Source organism: Rhinopithecus bieti, unplaced genomic scaffold, assembly GCF_001698545.2.
Source record: "Rhinopithecus bieti isolate Rb0 unplaced genomic scaffold, ASM169854v2 scaffold_4180, whole genome shotgun sequence".
Classification (NCBI taxonomy): Eukaryota; Metazoa; Chordata; class Mammalia; order Primates; family Cercopithecidae; genus Rhinopithecus; species Rhinopithecus bieti.
The window spans coordinates 541,445-559,349 of NW_016804388.1; the positions used below are offsets into that span (position 1 = coordinate 541,445).

A 17,905-nucleotide genomic window follows, 5' to 3' on the forward strand; every position below is an offset into this window, starting at 1 on the left:
TTTTTTTTTTGAGACGGAGTCTCGCTCTGCCGCCGGGGCTGGAGTGCAGTGGCCGGATCTCAGCTCACTGCAAGCTCCGCCTCCCGGGTTCCCGCCATTCTCCTGCCTCAGCCTCCCGAGTAGCTGGGACTACAGGCGCCGCCACCTCGCCCGGCTAGTTTTTTTGTATTTTTTAGTAGAGACGGGGTTTCACCGTGTTAGCCGGGATGGTCTCGATCTCCTGACCTCGTGATCCGCTCGCCTCGGCCTCCCAAAGTGCTGGGATTCCAGGCGTGAGCCACCGCGCCCGGCCTGTTTTGCTTTCTTTTTATTTTTATTGTCTCCTACTTGAGTTGCTTTATTGAATCTTCCTTTGCAGACAAATAAGAATTTTATAATTGTTTGGATTTAAATGGTTATTTTCAAATTGCTTAAGGGTATTAGAAAACAACTTCTTTCCTTGCAATTTTTAAAGTGTCCCTTTCTCATTGCTTACATGTTAATACATTCACACAACAAAGTAATATGCAACTGTTTAAAACAGGTTGTACTGCAAAATATTTAGTGAATGGAGCAACAGTCATGAAATACTCCTAAGCAGAAAAAAAAGGCAGGTTACAAAATAGTTAGGTGCACTCTGATTCTAATTTTCATAAAAATATGTATGCCTCTGTGTATGCACAGGGAAAAACGGAAGGCAAAACAGCAAAATGTAATTATGTCTATCTCTAAACGTTGGGATTTGGGATAATTTTAAAATTGTCTTATTGTGTTTTTATGCATTTGCTAAATTCAAAACAATGAATATTTAATATACTAGCGTTTAAAATTTTAAAAAAAGAAATCTCACACATCAATGTCACACAGTCTCACAGAAAAAATACGTACGAGCAATGCACGGAAGAAATTCAAATAGAGAGTGGAATCTTACTATTTGCTTTGTTTCAGTTCCATCTAGTCTTTGTTTCCTTTCTCCTGTTTTCTGCTTTCTTTTGCATTAAATGGATATTTTTTATGGTTCCATTTGATTTCCTTTGTTTCTTAGCCAACTCTTTGGGGTTTTTGGTTTTATTTTAGTGGTTGCTTTAGGCTTTACAGGATACAACTTTAATTTATCATAGTTTACCTTCAGGTGACATTAGACTTCATCATGTCTAGTCTAAGAATCTTACATTGTATACTTCCATCCTCCCTCTAGTATTTTCATACAATTACTTATATAAATGTTATAAACCCTATAATACATTGGTGTGGTTTTTTTTTTTTTTTTTTTCCTATTTTTGGTTCTTTGTATGCATTGAGCTTCTTGAATCTGTGGTTTCTAGTTTTATTCCATTTTGAAAAAAAAATTACTACTATTTCTTCAAGTATTTTTTCTGTTTGCCCTCACTCCTTATTCCACATATATTAGTGATTCTGGAAATTATTCCACAAAGCTCTCTGATTTTTTTTCATAGTTTTGTTTAAAAAATGCTTTTTTTCTATGTTCTTCATTTTGGAGAATGTACATTGCATTGCAATGCCTGTAAGTCCACTAATGTTTTTTCTTGTTCCAAATCTGCCATTAATCTCATCCAGAGATTTTTTTCTCTCTTACATTGTAGTTTTCATCAGTGGAAGTTCAACTGGGTTTTCTTAGACCTCCATGTGTCTAACTTTTGGAACATATAATTTTAATAACTGTTTTAATGTCCTTGTCTGATAATTCTAATATCTGCATCAATTTTGTAGCAGTTTCAATGGGTTTATTTTTCTTGTCTCTTTGAACCATAGTTTCCTGCTTCTTTGCATGCCTAGGAATCTTTGATTAGATGCTAGGCATTAGGAATGCTATCTAGTTGGTGCTGGATACTTTTGTACTCCTATAAACTTCTTAAACTTTGCTCTGGGACACAGGTAAATTACTTGAAAACTATTCGATTCCTTTGGATCTTGCTTTAATATTTGTTAGGCAGAACTGGAACAGCATTTAGCTCAAGGCTAGTTATTCCCCACTACTGAGGTAAAACTCTTCTGGATACTCTATACAATGCCCAAGCGAATCATGAGGTTCTCCAATCTGGATGGTGGGAAAACCCTAATTTTGTGACTGGCACTTTTCTCTCTAGTCCTCTCAGATAGTTATTTCATGGCCTCAGTTTCCTTACATGCAAGAGCTGACCAGTAGCAGCTGAATATTCACAGGTCTTCCTCTCCAGATCTCCAGAACCCTCTGCCTGAGTAAGTCGTTCCTCTCTGGCACTTTGTTCTGCAAATTCTAGCCACCTTGGACTCCCAGGCTCAGTACAGCCCCCTTAACTCAGGACTGCCAGGCTCTTCCCAGGTTCCTATGCTGTGGCCTGGAAGCTTTCTCACAACAGGAGGCTGCGGCAATCCTGATTTACCATTAATGGTGTGAGATCAAGGTAGGGAAAATATATAGTCGAATCAGACCACGTTTATTGCTACAGACCCACAGTAGCTTGTTTGGTTGGCTAAAATACAAAGCCAAAGGTGGGCTATATTAAGTGAAGTTGAAATGCCAGACTTTTTTGATGTACCACAGACGAAGGGATCTAAAGACTCAAGGAGATTGGAATGTTAGAATAGATTTGCCCTGTCTGACCTCACCCAACCCAAGAGGATCCAGAGGCACACATTTCTCTACAATTATGAGAAATAAATATGCGAGAGGAACCTCAGCACCCTTGAACTCTTCTCTGGAGGCCACAAATTACAGTTGGAATTTCTGTGCTACCATCTAACTAGGGTCCCTAAATGCAGTGAAGATGGTGAGATCCCAGGGTTGCAGGGGCCAGGTGGCAGCACTTAATTGCCAAAGGCATGGTGGATGTGGTTACTGTGACGGACAGAGAGTCAAAGCAGTGATCAGAGTAGACCAGCTCACCAAGATCTTTGGTGTCGGCTCTAAGAAGCCCTGTTTCTCTGATTTGCCGTGATGGATACATGTTTCTGTCTGGGTTGATAAAGCTTAGCAATAAAAATAAACCACCATCTGAGTAAGGCAAAAAGCCAGATTCCTCAAACGATGTAATATAAAATGCAAACAGTACTAAACACATTACTGGATCTATACCATATAGTGGTACTCATATTCCCATAGATCAGTGCTTCTTAAAGTAGATTTACTTTGCTTTAAAAAAAAAAAACTGTCCTAAACTACAACTAATTTGTTATTGGTAAAAATAAATTCTAAAAAATGTTTTCAACTCCATAGTTATTACTCTCTCAATAGTATCAGTTATTATAAATAATCTAACATCCAGTTCAATGCTACTGTACTCAAGGTTTTAAAACTTATATCACCTGTGATTATGGGAGACTGTTTTCATTATTGATACATAAGCCATCACAAGATGGTTCACTGAATCTTTTAAAAAAATCATCTAATCAGAGCTATATAATCTGATTTTTAATTGGCATCCAGCATAATATAGAACCTGTTATAGTTTAATGTAAGGAAGACAATTATCTCAATCATAGAAGACACTAAGCACAGATTTTAAAAAAACTCTATCCCAGTAATGTGAAAATACATATTCTTTATTTATGTCGCTAGTTTTCAGCATTTGGAAAGGCACTTATAAAACACTATGGTAAACACACATACACACACACACACACACACACACACACACAGCATTTCCCCTCTTCCCCTCCCTCTCACATTGTATTCACCAGCCTACAAAGGGAGGCCTCCCTCACCGAATGCCCACAGTGGCCTGCTGCTCCCCTCTCTTCCTCTTCCCCAACAGAGCCTTCACCCTCCGGCACATCAGTCACTCCGGCGGACACTATACAGCTCTCCTTCATCTCGCTCTGTGTGTCTGTAAGTGCAGAATGATGAAAAGAAGGAACTGCAGCAGGGCTCCGGACGGCCTTGTGCTTGGGAGCCCTGCAGAGGAAAGCTGCTGCCAGGAGAGTGATGGCAGCACCAAAACGCTCCAGCAGCAGGGGCCACTCACGCCTGTCCTCAGCCAGCCAGGCCTGCAAGGCGAATGGAGTGGCTGCACAGACCCTGGAGCCATGGGCCCAAAACTGCTTCTTCTCACTCTCCTGAGGGATACTCTCCTTTCACAGAGGGCAACTCACTGTGTGGTGTTTATGGAAGGAGTTGGGGGGAGGGCAGGCCAGTGTGTCCCCCTGGGAATGAACTAGAAAACTCACTGCTGCATCTTTAGTTGACACTTCCAGGAAGAAAAAAACATATAATTAGTACAGACAACAAAAGCAGGAGCTTTTATTTTAAAAATCATTGAAATCAAGACTTCCAGCCATTCTAGTGCTAAGTCCCAGGACAGGGTAGTTTGCTTTCTAGGTCTTCTTTTTCTCTTTCCTTGCACAAGGTCTCATACGTCATCTGGAAAACCTCAGTTCCATTTTGTGGGCCCTGGGGAACCACAAAGGGCTTAAAGAAGGGGAGTGACACAGTCCGGTGGACACTTTACATACCACCCATGGCCTCTGTGTGTGTGGGGAAGAGATTGGAGAAGAGCCAGATTTTGGGCACACAGATCTGTTAGGAGGTTACTACATGAGATACCAGGCAAGGACCTGCCCTAGAATGGTGGCTCAAGGCAGAGAGAAGAGACGGGCATGGCCGAGAGCGGTGGCTCAAGCCTGTAATCCCAGCACTTTGGGAGGCCGAGACGGGCGGATCACGAGGTCAGATCAAGACCATCCTGGCTAACATGGTGAAACCCCGTCTCTACTAAAAAATACAAAAAAAACACTAGCCGGGCGAGGTGGTGGGCGCCTATAGTCCCAGCTACTCGGGAGGCTGAGGCAGGAGAATGGCGTAAACCCGGGAGGCGGAGCTTGCAGTGAGCTGAGATCCGGCCACTGCACTCCAGCCCGGGCCACAGAGCGAGACTCCGTCTCAAAAAAAAAAAAAAAAGAGAAGAGAGGGGCAGCTGCATACAAATAAAATGAGTCACGGCTGGGCGCGGGGGCTCAGGCCTGTAATTCCAGCACTTGGGGAGGCCAAGGTGGGCGGATCACGAGGTCAGGAGTTCGAGACCTGTCTGACCAACATGGTGAAACACTGTCTCTACCAAAAATACAAAAATTAGCTGGGTGTGGTGGCACACATGCCCAGCTACTGTAATCCCAGCTACAGGCGGCTGAGGCAGGAGAATCGCTTGAACCCAGGAGGCGGAGGTTGCAGTGAGCCAAGATCGTACCATTGCACTCCAGCCTGGGCAACAGAGTGAGACTGTCTCAAAATAATAATAATAGTAATAATAATGAAATGAGTCACAAAGAGAGAGCTTGTGAATAAGCATGATGGATGAGGAAGGAGAAGGAAGTCTGAGTGACTCCCCGTTTCTAGACTGGGTGGGCAGTGGTGTCACCAACTGAGACAGAAAATACAAAGGTACAAGAAGATGAGGTTGAAGGAATGTAAGTCATGTGATATACATATACTTAGAGAAGACAGACAATGTCCACACAGACTACAGTCGGCTGGAAAAAAGGAGGATTTGGGAGTCAGAGAGCTTTGCATTCAAGTCCTAGCTCATTACTTAAGGTGTGGAAGCCTTGGCCTCGCTTTAAAAACCTTTTTTAAAAAAACTATTTTAAACTTTAAAAACTCTTTAAAAAAAAAAAAAAGAGTCGGAAAACCTACTCTTGCCAGGACTGTTGTGAAGGTGAGGACACACAGGTCCCACTTGATGAATGGTTGCCATCATTGTTGACAGTATTTTCTTTGGGATTATTCTGGATAGAAGATCTTTGGTCACATTTCCAAAAACTCTGTGGGGATGGTTCCTGTTAAGTGTCAACTCAGCTAGACCACAGTACCCAGATATGTGGTCAAACACTAGTTTGGATGTCGCTGTGAAGATATTTTTGTAGATGAGATTAAGTTCTAAGCCAGTAGACTTTGAACAAAGCAGATTACCCTCCATAATGTAGGTGGACTGTGCCCAGTCAGAGGAAAGAAGAGAAAACGACGGACCTCCTCCAGGGAGGAGGGAATTCCGCCTGTTGCCTCCCTTCACGCTAAAGCTACAGCCTCAGCTCTGTCTCCAGCCTGCCAGCCAGCACTACAAACTTTCAAATTGCCTGTTCCCACAACTGTGTGAGCCAATTCTTTAAAATAAATAAATCTTTCTATATACATACACATACATACATGTTATAATCTAGATATTTATACATACATGGGTGAATGTGTGTGTATATCTATCTATATCTCTCTATATCTGTATATCTCCCATTGGTTATGTTTTTCTAGAGCACCCTAATAGATATTTATATTGTAGATTTTCCTGGCATCTGTTGTGAATGCCTTTACTCCTCATAAAGCCAAAGCCGAGACCATCTCAATGGTCATGATTCAGAGAGTGAGTTTTTGCTAATGAATCAAAAGATTGTACTGTTGTGGTCAACACGACAGAAGAACACTCTTATGGTACAGATAACAAACTACCCAGCAAAACCCACACACTCCGTCTGCAGTGCGGAAACTGCCTCTGGGTAACGTCTGTCCAGAGAGGCAGTGCCTGCCACGGGTTCCTAGATGGGGCCTCATGACAAGCTCTCCTGAATGGCTTGAAAGGCAAGCAATGAATGTCATTTTCAGACCAAGAAAATTAAACTGCTAGGGTTCCCTTTCTGTTCTCTATTCCCTTTCACTGACTTGCAGCGGATCTCACAGCCCTAGGAAACACTGCGACCCTCGGGTGGAAGGAGCCAGGTCCCTAAGTCCCTCTGTGAAGGACTCAATCACAGGCCATGCCTGACCTGGACAAGGGCCAGAGTAGCCTTGCCCTAACGGAGCCACTGAAAGTCAGGGGGTAGCGCCAGCAGTTAGTGTCACCCTAATGACTCTAATGGAGCCACTGAAAGTCAGGGGGTAGCGCCAGCAGTTAGTGTCACCCTAATGACTCTAACAGAGCCACTGAAAGTCAGGGGGTAGCGCCAGCAGTTAGTGTCACCCTAATGATACCCTAACCTCCCTACATAAAGCAAGGAAGTCAGTCAAGCCACATGAACCCCTTCTCCTCTGCCTGGGGCTTGGGAGGAAATGTGTCCATGGGAGGTCAGTGCTGACCACCTCCCAGAGAGCAGGCTGGCCCTGCTCCAACTACTGTGGCAGGGCTGGGGAGCAAGCGCTCTGAACACTCCGCTCCAGTAGGTCCACCTGTTGCTATGTCCCTCTACTGTGATGAGTCCTGAGACCGCAGCCTGCTCCCCTGGCTTCCCTGGGACACTCCTCAGCCACCACCATCAGGGGTCCTAATTCCTCGTCAGCTCTAAACTTATGCATCCTGCGTGGTAAAATGCCCAGCCCCGTGAGATTCCCGATGCTGGGGCCAGGGCTGGGGTGGCACGTGGGGGTGACTGGGTGATGGACGTCATTCCTCTCGTCTTTTCGTCCACACACCCACTCTTTGGAAGGCGGCTTTTCCTTTGTTTAGAGAGCTTAATCTGTCTGCACCACGAAGGTGGGTGTGGACGGAGGAGGCAGCTGTCCCCAGGTCACTGAAGGCAGCGCAGTCACCACACTGCATACCCCAAGGATGTCAATCCCACAGTCAGCCTATTCACTGCATTTCCCCTCGGCACCAAGAGCCAGCTTCAAAATAATCCAGCAAGGGGCTGCGGGGGAAGGTAGGGGTGGGGAGATAGTGACAAAACAAGATGGGCCAGATGTCGACATCTGTTGAAGCCAGATGAGGGGTACACAGGGGTTCATGACAGCAGTCTCTTTACTTTTATGTATGTTTGAAAGTTCTAAATAAAAATATTTTTCTAAAAGGAATTTCCTTATATGAGCCGAAATACAGCAGAAGAGGAGCCTCAGCTGACTCTAAGGTCACTCCTGTCTTCTCTGATACCATTTTAGGGCGTCATGGTTACTCTCATGAAAGAAGAGGTGTTTGCAATAGACAAATGTGGGTTATTTTTCTACTCCCATTAATATTTACTACATGTCATTATCTCCAAGTCTAATCACTTAAAGAGGAGATTTTAAATTATTGATTAATATAAAAGAAGAAAAATGCCACACGGTCTGTTTCATTATCTATCAAAACCCGGAAAAACTCTTCCTCTAGTCCTGACACGGACACATACATATATTAATGCATACACTGAGAAGAACAGGCATACAAATCAATAGACACAAATCTGCTTAGGGTATTTTTCCAAGGGAAAAACCATCCTCCTCTCTCCATCTCCCGCGTGGCCTGCTCCTCAGCACAATGCCACAGCAATTCAAATAACTCTCTTTATTTTACTCACAGAATTTTAGATTCCCCCCAAAACACAAAAATCTAACATTTCTTGAACACTGATAAAATATGATCTGTTTGTGTGATCATACGTATGCATGCATAGTGCATAAACAGGCTTTAATGTCTAGAGGAAACACATGCAGCCACACTGTTGTGTTTTGTTTTTTTTTTGAGATGGACTCTCTCTCTGTTGCCCAGGCTGGAGTGCCGTGGCGTGGCGCGATCTCAGCTCACTGCAACCTCCGCCTCCCAGGTTCAAGCGATTCTCCTGCCTCAGCCTCCCCAGTAGCTGGGATTACAGGTGCCCGCCACCATGCTCTGGCTAATTTTTGTAATTTTAGTAGAGATGGGGTTTCACCATGTCGGCCAGGCTGGTCTCGAGCTCCTGACCTCGTGATCCGCCCGCCTCGGCGTCCCAAAGTGCTGGGATTACAGGCCTGAGCCACCGCGCCAAGCCGCATCCACACTCTTAAAATGCCCTTGTTGGCCGGGCGTTGAGGCAGAGAATCATTTAAACCTGGGAGGCGGAGGTTGCGGTGAGCTGAGATCATGCCACTGCACTCCAGCCTAGGTGACAGAGCGAGACTCCGTCTCAAAAACAAAAAAAAAAAGAAAGTCCTTGGTTCACGCTCGGTCCTTACAGCAGGACACAAAAACAAAACAAACAAAGGATGCCCTTGAAGCACCTCAGCAAGACACCGAGTGCGCTCCCAGAAGCACCTCCTGCAAGAAACACAGCGCTTCTCACCAGCCCATCAGCCTTCAGCAGTGAGATTTTATCAAGCTCTGCTTCCTGCTGCCTGAAAAGAAGCTAGAATTCTCTTCGCCATTGCCTCCAACCTGCTCACACATCTGAAGGTGGAACCCTGCTCCAAGGCCACCTGGAGACACAGGTGCCACTTACCACAAGGGAGAGAGGCCTCTTCCAGGAGACGACACCTATGAGTCCCGACAGCAGCACCTGGAAGGACAAAAGGTACAGGAAGGTGAGATGCTTCCGAAACCTCTCATGGGCAATCAAAACATGGTGAACCGTTTGAACCTGGAGAAGGACGTGTGGAACACAGCACGCACACGGTGGTGGGGCTACATGAGCTGCATTGTCACAGCTTGCACCCACTCTGACAGGCACACTGGTCTCTCAGGGCACCAGGGCGCTATGGAGGGGTCACTTCGTGCACTGCACTAGGTGGCCCAAGAGTGACAGGCTTTCTGAAACACCCCACCCTGGTCCTTGACGTGATTTGGCTGTGCTAGGCACACGCCTGTAATCCTAGCTACTCGGGAGGCTGAGGCACGAGAATCACCTGAACCCGGGAGGTTCATGAAGGTTGCAGTGAGCCAAGATCACACCACTGTACTCCAGCCTGGGGGGCAGAGTGAGACTCCATCTCAAAAAAAAAAAAAAAAAAAAATCACAGAGAACACTATTTGGGGAAAAGGCAAAGGCAACCCCACCCACGGGCCACCCGGCCACCTGCCACGGCTGCATGGACCCTGGGCACGGCAGAGGCTGCAGGCTCCTTCTCCCCTCTACACGCTGGGCTCCCCTGACACACACCCTTCTCCCTTCTCCAGCCCCTGCGAGCCCCTCGCCTTCACTCATCACAGCTTCCCACCTCACCCGTACATAGGCAGTGTCTTCTGATGAGGCTCCAGAACTTTCTAGACCCTGACTCCAAGCGGCCTACTCCTTTCCCAGGCCAAGTCCTGCCCTTGACCTTGCCTGGGGTCCCACCAGAAGTCATCCCCTCTCTCCTGCCTCCTCCTTACTGTCCTGATCACATAAATATGCTGTGAAGAACCACTTAGAAGTTCTAAGAAGAACCCCTTAGAAGAACCACTGCTTAGCCCTGTGTCCAGCTCCTGGCCTGCCTGTCTCCTGGGCAGCCTCCCGAGTCCAGGTACCCTGAGGATGACACTGGCTCTGATCCCCACATTCCTGATTTGCTGGTATCCAGGAAGGGCCAACTGATCATGGAGACACAGTCACTTCCCACCCACTACCATCTATCTAGTTTCAGCTCCACAACTCCAAGCAAATGTCTCCCAAGGTTCCCCAGCAGTCACTGAGTACAACAGACAAAGCTCGGTCCCCATCACCTGGCTGAGGGCAGAGACTCCCTCCCATCTGGGCTCCTGCGGCTCCTCACTCCCCTGCGGTTCTCCCCACTTCCCAAGGGGCTGCTCTTCTCCACAGTCTCCCTCCTGGCCTCCTCCCTCTCCCCAACCTCTTCCTGGTTTCCCAAGACCTGTGTCTCCTAAGCCTGTTGTCTCCTCTCCCCAGGGCTCTGTGGTGGCTGTCCTGAGGCTCCTCGAGCATCATCCACTGGTGTCTGCACAGGTAATATTCAGCCCAGGGCTTTGCCATGGCCATGGCATCACACCATCCACAGGCGCTGCTCCTGGCATCTGTCCAACCCAACATGTCCAAAAATGCAGCTGCAGCCTCCACCTCGGAAGCCCACACTTCCTCTTGTAACCTCTGCTCTCCACAAGAGTACCCCTTCTTCCCGGTCACTCAAGCCCAAATCCTGGAGACCCTTCCCTTTCCCTCACCCCCATGTTCAACCAGGGAGGAACAGGAGGCTAAGGCTCGTTCAACAGGGCAGCATGTGAGATGGCCGAATTACAAGGAAGGTGTTTGCAGACCAGGTCTCCTGTGAAGACAAATCGCTCACTCTTGCCACAGTGGGCACGAGCCAGGCATCCAGGCACTGGCTGGAAGGGCTTGGCTGCATGGCCTCTGGAACTCCAAAAGCACCGGTCAGACCCGGGAGGAGGGCACGGTGCTGACAAACTCATAAGGTCCCCTTGGTCAGACTGCAGTTCACCCTCAGCCACCTCCGCGGGGGCAGAACCAGCTCTCAGACACAGCAGCCTCTATCACAACCAGCACCACACTAGTCCAGTCTCAAAAACATCTGGCCACAAAACAATAAAACAACAACAAAAACATGGACCAAAGCGAGTGCACCAGGGCTCTGCTCCCAAGACTCTCACATGTGTATTTTTTCTGCAACGCACACAAGATCTCCAAACACAGTCACCGGCGACAGCCATTATTTACAGTCATTTCCCACCTCCCGGCTCCCCTCTCATGGCCATGCCACCCAGCTCCTTGCCTTGCAGTCCAGTTTCAACCCTACGGAAATCCTTGACCAATATCTCTCCTGTCTCCCTGGAGCTGTGTCTCACTAACTCTCCTTCCGAATGCCCCAAAACCTCTCTCTTGCCTTCTGTACCCGAGACTTGAACCAGTGGGCACAGCGTGTTCCCATGTCATTTCAGTCAGAGGACACTGGCCTTTCTCGGAAGGAGTTGACCATTCCCGTCAGAGCTCTCACCATCATTTCATGCTTGACGTTTCAGACCCTGACTTCACTCCTCCACCCCCACCTTCTTTTGGTGAATTCAAAATTTCTGACCATAATGCCATCATGTTTTGAGCTCATGGTACAGGTCAAAGGCCACTCCGTCACAAAGCAGGATCCATTCTTCTGCTCAGCACCCTCAATTTCCAGGTTCGTCTCTCTCCCCTCTGCCAGCACGCTCCTGTTTCACTTGCCAGATGACAGCCTTCTCCACTCGCTCTTGTCTCCACCTCCTCCCTCCTCACTGAAGCCATCCACCAAACAAACTGCATCTCCCCGGCCTGGGAGGTGATTAGGATTAGACTGGGTGATGAGGATGACGCCTTCACAATGGGACTGGTAGCTCTACACAAGGAAGAAGGCGAGCTCTCACGCTCTCTGCACACACACAGTGAAGAAGACCATTAAGAGTGCAAGTCACAGCCGGGTGCGGTGGCTCATGCCTGTAATCCCAGCACTTTGGGAGGCCAAGGCAGGCAGATCACGAGGTCAGGAGATTGAGACCATCCTGGCTAATACGGTGAAACCCCATCTCCACTAAAAATACAAAAAATTAGCTGGGCGTGGTGGCAGGCGCCTGTAGTCCCAGCTACTCGGGAGGCTGAGGCAGGAGAATGGTATGAACCTGGGAGGTGGAGCTTGCAGTGAGCCAAGATCACGCCACTACACTCCAGCCTGGGTGACAGAGCAAGACTCCGTCTCAAAAAAAAAAAAGTGCAAGTCAGGAAGGAGCCCTCACCTTCACCAGAAACCAAGCGTGCTGACACCCTGATTTCAGACTTTCCAGCTTCACCAATTGCAAGAAAATAAATTTCTGTTAGGTCACCCGGTCTACGCTATTTTGTTATGGCAGCCTAAGTAGACTAAGACACTATGACATCCCGAGTGGGACATTGGATTGTTGTTCCAAAACATCTGCTTTCTCCCCAGACCTCTCCAGGAGGGGCAGTGCAGGCTTCCCTCCCCACACCCCTCCCCAGTACCGGGAACACTGACACAGCTCCAAACACCAACACTTGAGCGCTTGGAAGTGTTTGTGCATGCGTTGCCTGCTGTTCATCAGTGAGCTTCTGTGGAGCCAGGTTGGAAAACGTTTCCCTAGAGAGGTATAGTTCTGCCAGTAACAGGAATGCACCCAGGATCTGGAAACACTGTGATCCTTGAGGGCCTCAGCTCACAGCACAGTAGAAACCCCAGGCCAAGCACCTGGCAGTGGGCACCGGGCTCAGTCTCACTGCTATGGTGGGCACTCATGCTCAAGGCAAGTCCCTTCTCCAGCCACATGCCGCATGGTGCTGTTCCCTGTCATTGCGACTCCAGCCACCTGCCACTCTGGCCTCGGTTTATTATTTGTTTGTTTGTTTGGGAGTGGGACACTGGATTATTGTTTCAAAACATCTGCTTTCTCCCCAGACCTCTCCAGGAGGGGCAGTGCAGACTTCACTCTCCACACCCCTCCCCAGTACAAGAAACACTCACACAGGTCCAAATACCAAGGCCAAATAGATTGGGAAAGGCATGATATTGCTCAGGGAGAGGAGGCTTAACCCTAATGAGGGAGGGTCTGTAGAATGGCTTGAGGGAGGCTTTTCACGGCCCAGGTGCTGGGGCGCCTCCTCTCTGGAGAGACCTGTTCCGACCCACTGGAGACCAAGGGCGGTCGATGTAAAACAAGCTCAGAGCCCCTGCTCTGAAACCATTGGATCTTCAACTGTTTTTGCTCAATTCCAGCTACCAGCAAGGACTATGTTGCACGTTCTGACATCTCAGTAATGCTGTAGGTTGATTTTGCACCACTCTCATGAGAAAAAGGGTCATGAACCTAGTTAGCCATGAAATTACCGCATCACGAAACCTTCCTCTGTTTAATTTATAGGTATCATTATTCAGAGTCCACAGGTCACAAAGAATATAGAGAAACTGAAGAGGGTTGGGGAAGAGTAACACAGAATTAAACAGCTGTGGGAAAAAAGCCAAACAGATTGGAAAAGGCATCATATTGCTCAGGGAGAGAAGGCTGAACCTTGCGAGCACCATGAGTTGTCACAAGGACACCAACTCACTCTTTTCTCCACTTCCCCACCCAGCCTAATAGAGGCAAGAGATAAAATTAGAACAGAGACAGAACTTCCTGCTGTTGAAGCTGATGACAGGGGATAACAGGCTGCCGGGAAATAATGACATCCTTAGAGTCAGAGACCTGCCCATTTGATTGGTGCCCTGCCTGGACACAGAGGCCTGGAATAAATTAGCTCTTTAAATCTTGTCCTCTCACACTGAAAAGTGATTTGACTTCCTAAAATCAAGAATGTTCTTCAGATAATAAAGTCTGGTCCAAAGGCAAATGATAGTGAAGCAAATCCTTCTACAACACAGTTTTGAAAGCCAAGTAAATTACTTTCACAAAACATATGGCAGATGGTTGCCCAATAGCTACAGTGGTATCAATTTACAACTAAGAAGCCAGCATTCACTGCGTCTGCAGAAAGCACTGTTGTTGCAAAAACACAGCAAATAATATTCTGAGTCCACCAACCCCCCATCTTCCAAACCTCCTGGACTGCAGCTCTGTGCAATATTCTTCCTACAGCCTCCTGGAGCAGCTGATCTTCCTACTTCACCCTCCCTCAATTCTCCTTGCTTTGGGCATGGCTTTCTTTCTCTGGGTCTTGCTGGGGCCACAGAAGGCTCGCTGAGGCATGCAGGCCTCCACCATCTGTCTCTACCTTTGAGGACACACTCATTGCTACCCCCACCCTGTCCATGCTTTCTGCCCCATCTCCTTGGGGCAACTTCCAATTCACCATTCCCTCTCCCAGCCCTTCATCCCAGGCTGTGGTCCAAACATCCTCCACACCATTTCCCTTCAGGGACCGCACCAACACATCACACTCATAATATCCCTGAGAAAAGTTACCTTTCTTCTCAACCGATTGATAAAGAACTCTGCAGCTTTCATTGTCTTCTCAAGCAGAAGCAAAACTATGAAGTGATGACAAAGATCACCTCATGAAAGAAAAAAAACTCCATTAGTGTTAAAGCGTTTTCAAATATTCTAAATAACTCATGAGTCAAAAGCAAGCAAAAGGTGAAATACACCATGGTCTGTTCTGAGGCAAAGCATGCTTCTTTGGTGCACATTCTCTCCTAAGTGCCTGGTAACAAACTCATTTGTCCTGGGCCTGCCCTTTAAAATGCTGCCTTCTCTTACAGGTATCTACTCTGACATTAGGGTAGCTAGCTGCTGGATTTTGTTATTTAGTGGGTTATTAGGTAGCACATATATTATTATAATACATTTAGAAATACTTTTAGTTTAAAAATTTCAAAATAATTTGTTCCCTTTGTAATAGTTTTATTTCATGCTTTTAAAAACCTTGCTCTGAGAAGGGATCCACAGGCTTCACTAGACTGTCATGCCAAAAGTTATGACCCCACCTCCTGCCAATTAAAGTTCCTTTAGAGCAGATCTTTTGGTGATAAACTCCCATTTCTGGTTTATCTGTAAGTAGCTTACTTCACCTTCATGCTTGAAAAATAGTTATGCTGGAAACACCCTAGGTTGACAGTTGTGTCTCTCAACAGTTTGAAACGATTATTCCACTGTTTTCTGGCTTCCATTGTTGCAGCCGAAAGTCAGCTGTCCTCATTCTCTAAAGACTTTTGAGATCACCTCCTTGCCTTTAGTATTCCGAACTTTTTGCATGGCATGTTAGGTGTGGATTTCTTTTTAATCTTCTTTGAGCGATACTGTGCTACTGAATCTGTGGATTTATATTATTCATTAGTTCTGGAAATTTTGTAGCTAATATCGCTTCAAATATTGTTGCCATTCTCATTGCCAGGGACTCCAATAGCTGTATATTTGTCCTTCACATTCCATCCTCCAGATGTCTTAGTTCTTCTTCCACATATTCCCTACACATGTCACACGTGACTTCATTCTGGTTACTTTCTTTAGCTGTATCTTCCAGATCATCAATTGTCTCTGTACTGCATCTAATCAGCTGTTGAACTATATAACTGCACTTGTTTAGAAAATTTCAGTGATAATATCTCAAATATCTAGAAATTCTGCTTTTTCATTTCCAAATGTATTTATTTCAAATAGTTCCTTGTTGTGTGCTCATCTATATGACTGTGTTGATACTTACTTTAAATATTTCATACAGTAATGTTCTAGATTCCAAGACATGTTGTCCCAGGAGGGTATCAAAGTCTGCCCTTTGTTGTCTCATTGTGACTTGCTTTCTTTGATGCTTGAGCGCTTGGAAGTGCCTGTGCATGCGTTGCCTGCTGTTCATCAGTGAGCTTCTGTGGAGCCAGGTTGGAAAACGTTTCCCTAGAGAGGTATAGTTCTGCCAGTAACAGGAATGCACCCAGGATCTGGAAACACTGTGATCCTTGAGGGCCTCAGCTCACAGCACAGTAGAAACCCCAGGCCAAGCCCCTACCTGGCAGTGGGCACCAGGCTCAGTCTCACTGCTATGGTGGGCACTCATGCTCAGGGCAAGTCCCTTCTCCAGCTACATGCCGCCTGATGCTGCTCCCTGTCATTGTGACTCCAGTCACCTGCCACTCTGGCCTCAGTTCATTATTTGTTTGTTTGGGAGTAGGGCAGTGGACCTTGAAGATCTGCAATGCTTCAAGGAGCATGTCCTTTGTGGTGTATAGTTGCTATAGAAGCAGCATCCTTCAAAGTGCCTACTCAGCCAAAATGCCAGAATCAGAAGGAAATCCCCCATTCCTGCTGTTTTTAATGGTCACATAAGTACACCAATAAAGCAATGAATAGAGGCCATTTTATTTTTTAAAAGTTAACTAATGTTAAAACTATCAAAATATGAAACTTTATTTAGCTAATAAAATTATTCTTTATAAATTCCAAAGTATTCCACATGCCATATTATTTATTTACTCTTTTAGCCCCAGCAACCATGTTTCTCAAATCACTTTACTTTCAAAAAAACAAAATGTTATCCCGAATTATTCTTTCCATTCATTTTCCCTTGGAAAAGAATATTACTCCCACCCAAAGCCTTTCTAAATCAGTACCTTTCCTACGCGCTGGCAAGAAACTGTAAAACAAGGATTCCATTCACGAAAGCAAGAAAGTTAAAAACTATCCAAGAATTAACTTCATGATAAATGTATAAGGTTTTTTAAAAGACAACTACAAAACTCTACTGAGACATAGGAAGGAAGGTTTTTAGTAAATGGACATAGACACCATGTTCCCAAATGAGGAAACCTAAAGATAATAAAAATGCTAATTTCTCTATATTCATAAATTAATTTAGTGAAATCTCAATCAAAATCCCAACGGGCTTCTTTGAAGGTTGACAAAATGATTCAAAAATTTATCTGAAGGAAAAACATGTGATAGTAGAGAAGAAACAATGTCACTGAACTATGTGGAGGGAAAGAAGTTTACGTATTACTGGACACAATTTTCGCCCCTTCATTATTTTAAGTTAAAAATTCCCAGGAACAAAAACAGTTTAGAAAGCCACAATAGTTAAAAGTGGCTCAAGAACAAACAGACATGTAAAGAACAGAATGTAATGCCCAGAAACAGACTTAGGCATATATTAGGGTTTTAAAAAATTAGTTTTTAAATTGTGGCAAAATACACATACATGAAATTTACCATTTAACCATTTTTAAGTGTACACTCAGTGGCAGTGAGTCCATTCACCTTGTGCAAACATTCTCCTCATCCATCTCCAGAAAACCTTTCATCTTGCAAAATTAAAACTTTGTATCCATTAATTTACACTGATTCTCCATTCCCTCCCCCACTCTAGCCCCTCACAACCACCATTTTGCTTTCTATCTCTATATGAGTGGAATCATAATTTTATCCTTTTGTGACAGGTTTCTATCACTCAGGATAATGTTTTCAAGGTTCATCTATATGTAGCATGTGTCAGAATCTCCTTCCTTTTAAAGTCTAACAGTATTCTGTACGTACAGACCACATTCTGTTGAGCCACCCATCTACAGATGGATGCTTGAGTGGCTTCCACCTTTCAGCTAGGAGGATAATGCTTCTATGAACATGGCTGTGCAAATATGTCTTTGAGACCCTTCTTTCAGTTCTTTTGGGTATGTACCCAGAAGTGAAATTGCTGGATCATATGGTAATCCTATTTGTAACAATACAGAGTGGAAAACAGTATAAACCTCCTCAATAATTACAAATAGAATTACCATTTGGCTATTATTTTTTGTAACAGCCATTCTAATGGGTAGGAAGTGGTAGTCATTTTGATTTTTTCTTTTTCCTTTTTTCTTTTTTTTGAG

At 45.5% G+C, this 17,905-nt stretch overlaps 1 protein-coding gene across 1 annotated transcript in view; it reads right to left on the reverse strand.

The window, feature by feature from the left end:
- Nucleotides 1–17,905, reverse strand: part of ENTREP2 (endosomal transmembrane epsin interactor 2) — a 317,089-nt gene that overhangs the window by 256,171 nt on the left and 43,013 nt on the right. Inside the window, exon 2 of the mRNA XM_017867687.1 lies at nucleotides 9,130–9,186. Within this exon, the coding sequence (XP_017723176.1) occupies nucleotides 9,130–9,186 (57 nt within the window). The remainder of the gene's footprint in view (nucleotides 1–9,129; nucleotides 9,187–17,905) is intronic.